Source organism: Carassius gibelio, chromosome A14 (genome assembly GCF_023724105.1).
Source record: "Carassius gibelio isolate Cgi1373 ecotype wild population from Czech Republic chromosome A14, carGib1.2-hapl.c, whole genome shotgun sequence".
NCBI lineage: Eukaryota > Metazoa > Chordata > Actinopteri > Cypriniformes > Cyprinidae > Carassius > Carassius gibelio.
Genome location: NC_068384.1, coordinates 11,248,718 through 11,259,587, shown reverse-complemented (window position 1 = coordinate 11,259,587; position 10,870 = coordinate 11,248,718). Strand labels below are relative to the sequence as shown.

Sequence of the window (10,870 nt, the reverse complement as noted above, 5' to 3'; positions counted from 1 at the left end):
AAGTCAAGACCAATTTCTGTATGTCAAAATGAGCTTTCAGAGAAGTTATTTTCTTCCTGAAACTGTTCAAATACGAGTAAAACATTCTCATATTGTTTGATAGCCTACAAAATAACACCTCACATTCAGTTATTTCCGCCTTTAAATGTCATCGCAATGCATTTAGTTTTGCATAATTTCAACACAGTTGTTGTGTCACTGGGAAAGTAAATCCGGTTATTGAAACATTGGATGAAAAAGGTCAGGCTAAATTACAACTCCAAACTGTTTATCAGCTATTGCATGAGTAATTTTAACACACACATACACGCATGCAAAGATTTTACAACTTTAGATTGCTCTGCAATGCATGCTATAAATACTTAGGGAGAATGTAGTTTCACAAATAGGATACAAAATATGGTTTCTACAAATGGTGTTATAATAGAGCTGCATAATCAGAAAATGTTGATTGATGGCCTCAGGTGGCAAATATTATGTGAGTTATTTTATTTCTTTTCTTTTGCTTCGATTTGCGACTGCTTCAACGTTGTTTTCCAAATTTGCTATATATTTACATATACTGTAGTTTAAAAACCTGATTTATGTTATTTTGCAGTTGTCTTCACAGTAAGTAAATAATCAAATAAATATAAATAATAATAATACTATAGGCAATGGTAGTATACCCGGACTGCAAGTTTAGCCTAAATTAAACTGTCACTCAATAGTTAGTGACCAAATGTTGTTTTATAATGAGAACATATTTTTCAAAAATGACAGAAAAAAAAAAAAATATTATTTTGATCAGTTTGTTTATTGTTCTGATAAATACCTGAGGCTTGAAAAATGTATAAAATAGAATGAGATTTTTCACTTTATGGAGTGATGTGCCATTATGATGTCATTATGACTGATGCTTTTTATTTTATTAATTCTTCGTTTTACACTTTGGTTTTAGATAGTAGTTTATTTAATAATAATAATAATAATAATAATAATAATAATAATAATAATAATAATAATATAGGATGACAGTTGCACCGCTTTTGGAATATTCTGGGAAGAGAATGAGGGATTAAAGTGACTGCTGTTCTGCTGTCTCGCCTCTAGGCGGCTCTAGTTAGAACAATGAATCTCTTTTCTCCTTCAGGGAACAAACACACTGTGAAATGAACCTCTTTTTGCTTCTTTGACCAATTATTCGCCTTAGCTTAAAAGTGTTTCTTACTATATTAAATTTAGGACAAAAACAGAAATATCTTGTTTCATCTTTTCTACATCACTTACCTCTGTTTGTAATATTCTTACTTGTTGCAGCCTTTAATATTCTATTTCAGTCAGTAGGGGGCGCGCATAACGAGTGCAGCGTAAATTGAGAGTGACTAAAAATGGCTATTTTTCCCCTGCACGGCTGCTCTCCAGATCTGTCTGTGCTGTGAAGAGGACGAACACAACCGCACACTCCCATTTTACTAGATATTCCAGGAACATAAAAACTAAATGGAGAGGCGCATACTGTAATTTACTGGAACAACAATAAAACAAAAACACACTTCCAAAAAGAAAAAAAAAAAAAAAAGGATGGGGATTGTAATCAAACGACATATCTGCATTTCTCTTTATTTTGACATTTCTTCAATGTAAAACAGAAGTTGACACAAAGAATAAACCATTATAAATACCACTCCCACCCCAAAACATGCTTTCAGTACCTGACCCACCCCACCAAATAACACACTCAATAATATCCATGTACTTATATTATACTCATATATAACAATACCACTGAAAAGAGAACGAAAAGATAACTTTTGTTTTCATAAATAAGAATATTTACACCAAGGCATGTTGATTTTGATTATTTTCCCAACATGCATATATAAAAATAGAAATCTGATAACTGTATGTACATTTTTAACTTAGGTATATACACATATATAAATATAAAGATTAAAATTGTATTTTTAAAATACAAAGATAAATACACTCACACTGTGTACACTGTGGTCAAAAACCAGAAAATACAAACATCATTTGGATAATTAGCATTCACAAAACACATCACATCCAGAAATGCAACTTTAATGACAATTGCAGGTCTCTGTGTTTTCCTGTTTTTGTTTCCATATCTTATCTTCCTCCTCCACTCTCTCATATAAAACTGTTTCACTTTATTGTAGCGAGCAGGAGAAAGAGTTTAAGCTTCAGTCTTTAGCTTTGCCTGACATCTTGAAGGAGCTTGTTGATTTCTGCAACCAGCTCGCTGGCGTCCATAATTTCGCTGCGACTGTCGCAGCGCTTGCCATGCAGATGCCCGAGCACAGACTCTAACTCATCCTCCTCATGATTCTCTGGAATTTCCTCCATCGCAGGTAGCCATTTCGAAGAGGAAGCTGATGTTGCCATGGGACCTGGCAGAGGGGCGGGGAGCGGGGCCACCAGGGCTGTCATGTGACTAGCAGGGGCGTGGCCATGTCCAGGATTTTGAAAATGCGTATTAGCGGCCCAAACAGCCACGTTCTGCTGATAGGTGGCAGGGCTTGGTTTACCAGGTAAGTGGCCCTTCCTTCTTTCTAACGATCCCACCCCAGCAGCGCAGGGTGTTACCTTTTCAGTTTCATTAGTCTCGTTGTAATTATCCAGCGAGGAGGGGAGGAGCCTCTGGAACACGCTGTTCATTTCAGACAGCAGAGAGGTCGTTCCACACAGGTCTTCCTCATCACCTGCCTCCCCCTCTCCCTCCTCGCTCTCTTTGCCAAACGTGGAGAAGCTCTTCTTCCTCAGTGTTGATTCGCCAGATTGTGGTTCTTCAGGGGTGGCTTTCTGTTGAGGGTCTTCTCCAGGGATGTAGAGGTTGCTGCGGTAATCAGCGGAGGCTGGGGAAGGCAAGGGGGGCATCCAGCACTGGTCAGAGTGACCGAGGACACGACACTCTTCGGTACACAGCTTCATCGCTATGGTGGAAGCAAAAGCATTGATGGAAGAGGGTTAGTTAATGACTGATGTTTTCTGGCAGAGCAAGCAAAACTGCACACACCCTCAACTAGTCAAATACTTCAATTAGAAGCCAAATGACTAAACAAAATCCTTCTAGCTCCAGCTGACCCAGCTTTGTTTTCTAGAGACTATGCAAAACAAATCAAATATGCCAACTTATAGTGCTCATTGAACATGTTTGGCTTCACTCATTCATGTTCTAGGGGCTGATTATAGCACCATTAATTCTGAAAGGCTATTTATAACACATCTTAGAGTTAATAAATGCCCAATCTGGTGCATTTGCAAAACAGGCCCTCATTTAGCCAACTCTCTCTCAAGCAGAGAATGAATGATTAAACATGCTGATTTACAGAAATCAATGGCCCATCCCAGCACACAACCCAGTTCTTGTTCTAGTCACAGTAATACCCATATTATATTTCATGTTTTTTGTTTTCTATCAGGAATCATGTTTTTTCTCCAGTAAATTGAGATTAGAATACTGGCACTGTTTAGGTGTTTCATGAAGAGATCAAGAGACTGTAAAGGTGTCTATATGTTAATCAATGTAGTATATGCATTGCATGTATTATATATATTATGTGTTTGCATTGTTTATATATTTTAAAATATTATAGTCTATATATATATATATATATATATATATAATAGGTATGCCCAAATATTGCAAAATCAAGGCCAGGCATCTACTCTCAGGTGATCTAAGGTACTCTTCTTCAACATCTCACTCTCTTGCTTACTTGGATGAAGTCTGTGATGTCCATCAGGAGTGAAGAGCTCACTGAAGCCTTCTCCAAGCAGAGGAGACTCCCTCCCCATCTCACAATCACTGTCTCCTGCCTCACTATCCCCTCGTCCACTGTCCTTCAGACTGAACTTATCCATCTCATTCAAAGCGTACCTAAAAAAAAATGTATATTGTCATTCATAAATAAATAAATAAATACATTAAAAAAAAAAAAAATTATATATATATATATATATATATATATATATATATATATATATATATATATATATATATATATATATATATATATGTATGACCCTCTTAAGGAGGGAGCAGTTTATGCATAAACAAAATAAGCTTTATTCAAAGGTCATTTGACTTGCTGACAGGATGAGGCTGTCATGTATTGTCAGCATCTGATACTTAAGTACTGCAGGGTGTCCAGACTCTCATGGACTAGAACTTTAAACCTCCTGTAGGATGGTCTGTAAAGGTGGCAACAGGCTGAAGTGTGATTGGTTACCTGTAGCTCCGGGTGTATTTGTTGCCACGGAAACTGGGTCTGGGTTGGTACTGGCCCTGATGAAGTATGGACAGAAGCTGTGAGACTTGCTATAGCCAAAAAGAAACGAAACAGGGTGGGGGACGAATAAAGAAAGAAAAAATGGAAATAAAAATGAATAATGGCAGACCAGACAGCAAGCAAACACAAATACAGACACACCATGGTGGTGATGGGAAGTGGGGTGAATGAGGAAATGAAATGGATGGATATTTATGCATGATGAAATAATCTATGGATATATGAATAAACATGCTATAAATAAAATAAACATATTGAATATTACAAGTTTAGGGGGAATTAAATAATCAAGAATTAACAGTTCACATTGAATTTATATTTATAAAAAAAATGTTTTACCTCAACAGGTGTTGTGGCATGAGCGAGTTCTAGTGCAAAGTTCTCTGGCACGTGATTGGAGGAGACGATGACCAGGCTGTTGAGTGATTGGCGGCTGTGGTGGATCTGGCGGCTCTCTGGAGCAGGTGAGGCCGAGGGGGAGCGAGGATGGGCCCTCACAGGCAGGGTACCATTAACTGTGGGGACCAAGGTGATATCACCCTTGTGGATCTGCCGGGCAGGTTTTTTGGGATGGTTTTGATAGGTAGACTCAGCCACTCTGCAGTTATAGGAATGTCTTGGGTCCTTCTGTTCTCTCGAGCACCTGGTTGCAAACATCACCATGACGATGAGAAGCACACCACAGATGGCACCAAGGGAGATGATGATGATCATAGACACATCTAGAGTCGATTGGCTGTTCATGTCTGAAGGGTTCAAGGAGTAGCTTTCTGGATATTCCCGCAGGCTGATGTGCAGAACAGCCCTCGCTGAAAGACGAATCGACGCACCTCTGTCTTGTACAAGGATTGCGAGATCAAATCCCTCACGCCCCGAGGCTTCTACGCTTCCGTTGGTTCGTAACTCACATCTGCGTTGTTCAATGACAAAGAATCCCTCATCATTACCACTGACTATGGAGCAAGTCAGCTCACTGTTGGCCCCTGCATCTTGATCTGTTGCCTTGATGATTGTCACTAGATGACCAGGCTCGGCGTGCCGCCATAGTGGAACCTCAGCTGTGTGGTTGATAAGTTGTGGAGCAACAATGATAGGTGGGTTGTCATTTTCATCTAGTACAGTGAGCACAACAGTGGTGTTGCTGCTTAGAGAAGCCAGGCCTGCTCCATCCCGCGCCTGCACGGTGAACGAAAGCCGGCCAACTTCTTCACGATCAAAGCTTCGGAGTGCATACACAGCACCATTAGATGGGTCAATGGTCACATAAGTTGAAATAGAGCTACCTTGAACCTGGCTCTCCACAACTGAGTAAGTCACCTGACCATTAGAACCCAAATCTGGGTCGGTGGCCACCACTGATGTCAGGTATGCCCCGGGCGAATTGTTCTCGGACTTGAAGATCTCATATCGGCTCTTTTCGAAGCGTGGAGGGTTGTCATTTTCATCTTGCAACTGCACCGTGAAGTGTTTGATGGTGGACAGGCTTGGTGAGCCACGGTCTTCAGCGATTACCGTCAGGCTATATTCAGAGCGTTTCTCACGATCAAGAGACACATTAGTGAGAATCATGTAGTTGTTCTCGTAGGTCTTCTGCAAGCGGAAATGCCCGTGGCCATGGAGACGGCACACAACCTCACCGTTTAGACCTGAGTCGCTATCATCAACGCGCACTAATGCGATGAAGGTATCGACAGGAGAGGCCTCTGAGATGTAGGCCACCTCCTCTTTGCCCTGAGTCATAAGGTTAATGTTGATTTTTGGCTTGTTGTCATTGACATCAACCACTTTGATGATTATCTTACAGTGGCCTGGAATGGAGTTGGGACCCATATCCTGAGCTTGCACATCTACTTCATACGAGGAAGTAGTTTCGTAGTCAACTTTCTTAATCAGAGTGATGTGGCCATTATCTGGGTTCATTTTAAAGGTCTCTAGAATTTTTGGTGGCACGTGGCTGCTGAAAGAGAAGACTATTTTGCCATTATTGCCTTCATCCGGGTCTGTGGCGTTCAGGTCAACCAGTAGCGTCCCCAGTGGTGAACTTTCCAGGAGGTTGACTACGTAAGCCTGCTCGTCAAAGGCCGGGCTATTATCGTTGGAATCGGATATGCTGATTTTGAGCAAAGTGGAGCCAGATTTCGGCGGCACGCCAGAGTCTGATGCTGTCAGTTGTAGTTGGTAGCTGGACTGTGTTTCCCTGTCAAGTTCCTTCATCACAACAAGGTCCGCGTACTTTGCGCCATCCGTACGCGTCCTGATATCGATTTTGAAAAAGTTATTCCGAGTGAGCGAGTACGAGTGTAGCGCATTTTCCCCGACATCAGGGTCCAACGCGCTATCCAAAGGGAAGCGCGTACCCACAGACGCACTCTCTGAAATCTCTATGGGGATGATGGCGCGCGAGAACTGCGGAGCGTTGTCGTTGATGTCCAACACTTCCACTTGAATGTGAAACAACTGGAGGTATTCCGTGGGTATCGTGATCACGTCGAACTCGATGGTGCAGTTTAAGTTTTTCTCGCAGAGCTTCTCGCGGTCGATTCTGGTGGCGATGCTGATCTCTCCGTCCTCCTCGCGCACGGAGAGCAGAGGGGTGCTGCCTCTCTGCATCGCGCGGAAGCGCGGGGACACTGAGCTCGGGAGTTTGGATAAGATACCGGCTACATCCTCTTTCAGTCTGGCAATCACCGTGCCAACTTTCTGCTCCTCCGAAACTTTGTATTTTAAAGTCTTCCCCGAAACATTATGCGCCACGGCCGACAGAAATATAACTTTCAGAAGCGTCTTGTAAAGCAGTAGATTCCTGTCGCTGGAGTATTTCGTTTTTCCCATCTTTGAAGCCGTGCGCAAAGTACTTATTCCACGCAGATAGAAAACTGGCTGGTGGATTGTTAGATGTCAATTAAAGCATGATAAATCCTCAGATGTTGTGCATAGATTTCAAGCAAATGCATATTAATTCGAGGAACCCGCACTTTCCCTCTCTGTGCGTATTCAGCGCCTCGGAGAAAGCATCAGGATGCGGTAATGCTGCTGCACACATCCACTTTCCTCTTCGTCTGACTGTGTGTGAGTTGGTGCGCGGGTGTGTGGGAGGCGCAGTTCCGTGTGTGTGTGTGTGTGCTCTGTATGTGACTCTGAGAACACTGAATGGCCCCTTACAGCCCACCTCAGACTGTGGCCCCCACCTTCTCCAAACGCCAGCCATCCCCACGGCTGTACATCCCTGAAAAGAAAGGAAAAGGCAAGAAAGAGCAGTGATTGAGGTGGAGCTGGCAAGATCTCGCCATGAGGAGGACAGAGTTTCAGAAGTGTGCCATAACAATAGAAAAAAAATACATTTACTCAAGACCAACGTTTCTCGTGTCACTCCAACACACTTTGGGTCAGTCCCCACTGTAGTAATATTTTCATCATTATAACATAATTGTTTCTATCCATTTCCATTTTTTATCTTTTTTAGACTTTTTAGTGTAGTTTTCTTTGACATTTAACTTTATTTAAATAAAGTGGTCGAATACTTCACATTGTCACTTTGGCACCACTTTGACTTAAAATGCAGAAATTTTACGTTGTAATATGCTATTAAGTATTACACTAAACAAAAACTCAATGATATTATAATATTGAGTAATGGCTATATATAGGCTAGTGCACTAAATAGGCAACTATACAGCCTAGAGTTTAAACAATATTTATTTTAAATGTATTATTAATGTATTATTTTAAGTCTAAAGTCTAGAGTTTTGAGGATGAAGTTAACTGGAGGATATTAGACAGCACATCGGCGCGCTATTGTGTCTCGCTGGAGGAGTCTGCGCGCGTGGCGAATCGCGCGCGGTGAAAAGGATTCCCCAAACCTCCATTAACCCGCAGTCAATGTGATTTCTCACAGAGGTCACGCTCACCCCCGCGGTGCACAATGCCACTTTACGACTCACCATCTCACCATTTTGCTGCATTATCATCATTATGCGCGTTCACCCACAAACAAAAAGAAAACATAAGTTTCACGGCCGTCTGGTTCGAATGTCCAGAAAACAAATATACATTGGTCAGTCCCGCGAGAAACGCAGATGGGATTTGTGTTGTATGGAATCACTGTATGTTTATTATTAAATAAACCAATTTTAACGTTTATCTTTTGGCATATTATCCCTATCCCATGCAGTTTGTAACTTAGTTTAGGCATGGAACTGCAGCGCACATAAAATTAGCTTACATGTTTAAACACAGAAGCTGAATCCTATTTTGTTTAATACTAAAAGCGTTCTGATAAACAGAAAGTGTTCTGTATGGAGATGCACCGTGAGACTGCATTGAAATTCGGTCCTGTGACCTGTGGCTGTCCATCTGTCGTGGGCCAGCTGAAGTCTGAAGCTGGGATCTTCGAACCTGCTCAATCCAGCACCAGCAGTGACCCTAACTGCATCCCATCAATCACTGATTTTTGTGAGCGAATGTAATATTTTCAGTTAGTTTTTCCACTATGTCGTCAACAATATATCATCATATTGCATTTATGATTTAATAATCGCTCTCAGATGCTGTTTTTAAAGCGCATATGACAGCTTCTAATCTAAACCGTGGGCGTTTGTCACACTCAAACATAAAGTTACGATTTTTTTTTTTTTCTTATGCAAGTTTTTGATCCAGCAAGAAAACTTTTAGTGTGAAAGGCTTCCTCGAAATGTAATGTAATTGCTGCTTGCTAATCACATTTCATGCTCAAAAAAGTTCAAGTCAGTAAGCTTTAAAAGAGTGGGTGGTTTTATTCACATGCCATATAAGGGAAAGACGCAGCATGTGTCCAAGCAGATGCGCCTGAGAAACTTCTGATGGTAATCACTTATACCATTTACACAGGCCTACTAGAATTAAATAAATGGGATAGCTATTAATGAAAAAGTTTATACTTGTTTTCTGTTTACTTATAGCCCATATATGAGAGCCAAAGCACATCATATTTTAAACTATTGATTGTCTTTGTCTTCACGGTTTTAATTTTAAAGGATCGTCATGTGTTAGCTACTTTGTACGTAAAGTGACCAAACAGTTGACTGTAGTTAAGCTATAATAGCTTTACAGCAGCAGCCCAATTAAGCATGCATGGCCTACAGTATGAGCGGGTGTTGAAATCTGGCAGCGTCATATGTTCTCATCAGATGGCTTTGTGTATGTGTGTGTGTGGACAGGAGGATTTTAGATGCAATTTCAAGCTGTGGTCGTAAAGTCACCCCGGGCTGGAGGATAGGGAGGGGACATGGGGGAATTAACTTTTATCATTGAAATGAAAAAGGATCACTCACACAATGGCGCATGGCAGGTGGGACGTCGCAATTCGCAGAAGGGCCGTGGAAACCGGCGAAGAAGCGGAGCGCAGGGGGAGGGGGGAATCACGGCGGAATTCTCCGGCGCCGTGGGTCGAGGGGGCACCGTGGGTTTTTGTAAAGGCACGCGAGCATCTGCTGCCTGTGTGGCAACTCCACCCCCTCCTTCTTATTTCTCATACTGTTCTTTCTTTGCTGTCCAAATTGTCCATATTTTACCTTCTTTGTCCGCTGCCTTTCTCTCGGCTCGTGGCAGGTCACAAGCATTAGGCATGTGCCCATCATGAAACCTTTATTAATCCATGGCTTACATTTTGGGGGTTGAGGCCAAAGTAGAGTTGGAGATTTACGCAATAGGAAACACATTCTCAAGACATTAGGTACGCACACGTGTGTTTGTTTAGAAATAGTTTACTGATCTCAATCATGCACTCTCTGTTTATACTTGGGCAAGATTTATTTCTTCCACATAGTCATGGAGAGAAATCTGCCCTCCCACAATCTCCGTGGAGGTTCCAATTCAAACAAAACAAAAAGAATGGTCCTCTTGTCTGACTTTTTCCTCTGTGTATTTTAAATAATGTTTCAGCGGTGTTTCATGAAAGTCATCGGGGTTCAAAATAACACATAACCGCACTGATTTTCATTCTATGGACATAAAACACCAACGCTTTTATCAAAACGAAGAGTTTTTCATTTTTGTGTAAACTATCCCTTCTTGATAAAGTTCTTTGGTGAACCTATTTCAAGAGTTTGAAATATCTTGTTCTTCTTTGTGCACCATGATGTGTGCCATTTCTGAGCATCACTGTAGAAAAGTGTGTTGTCAGCATCTTATTGTCAGGTAATCCTGATTGGATGGATTTATCAGCACGTCAGAGATGCAGTATGTCAACAATAATCTGCCCTAATAATTGATAAGCTTGACAACAAACATCAGATAATGCTCTATATATCTATACAGTATAACTTTTTAGTAAGTACAATGTGTAACCTCTCTCTCATTGTGACTGCATTTTGTCTGCAGTCTGTACTAAACATACTAAGTAGACAGTGTACCAATAATAATGCCAAATTTTTTCTTTTGTGTTCCTCAGAAAGAATAAAGTCAGTTAGGTTTGGAATGTCATGAGGTTGAGTATATGATTTAATATCGCAGAATTAAAGTATAAAGGAAAGAGCTGGTCCCATGTTGGCCTTTGACCAAAAAACACAGAGATCCAACATTTAGAGAAGCAGCTGTTT

At 41.1% G+C, this 10,870-nt stretch overlaps 1 protein-coding gene across 2 annotated transcripts; it reads right to left on the bottom strand.

Annotated features, from left to right (window-relative positions):
* Positions 1 to 1,583: 1,583 nt before the first annotated feature.
* Positions 1,584 to 7,424, bottom strand: LOC128027685 (protocadherin-18-like). Of its 2 annotated transcripts, none has more exons than XM_052615494.1 (4): positions 4,635 to 7,424; positions 4,236 to 4,291; positions 3,723 to 3,883; positions 1,584 to 2,936 (listed from the first exon to the last, which is right to left on the bottom strand). In XM_052615494.1, exons 1-4 carry the CDS (start codon positions 7,125 to 7,127, stop codon positions 2,194 to 2,196), a joined length of 3,453 nt encoding a protein of 1,150 aa, XP_052471454.1. In that variant the 5' UTR covers positions 7,128 to 7,424; the 3' UTR covers positions 1,584 to 2,193. The 2 variants fall into 2 exon arrangements, with proteins under 2 accessions (XP_052471454.1, XP_052471453.1); XM_052615493.1 differs by having other exon boundaries at positions 4,236 to 4,324; positions 4,635 to 7,423.
* Between the last annotated feature and the right edge of the window lie 3,446 nt (positions 7,425 to 10,870).

Bases quoted from the DNA above. Each gene is read 5' to 3' on its own strand.
- LOC128027685 (XM_052615493.1), bottom strand. From the start codon at position 7,127: ATGGGAAAAACGAAATACTCCAGCGACAGGAATCTACTGCTTTACAAG. The intron at 4,325-4,634 runs GTAAAACATTTT...TTTTGGCTATAG, and splicing joins ATGCCACAACACCTGTTGAG to CAAGTCTCACAGCTTCTGTC. The intron at 3,884-4,235 runs GTAACCAATCAC...ATTTTTTTTTAG, and splicing joins AAATACACCCGGAGCTACAG to GTACGCTTTGAATGAGATGG.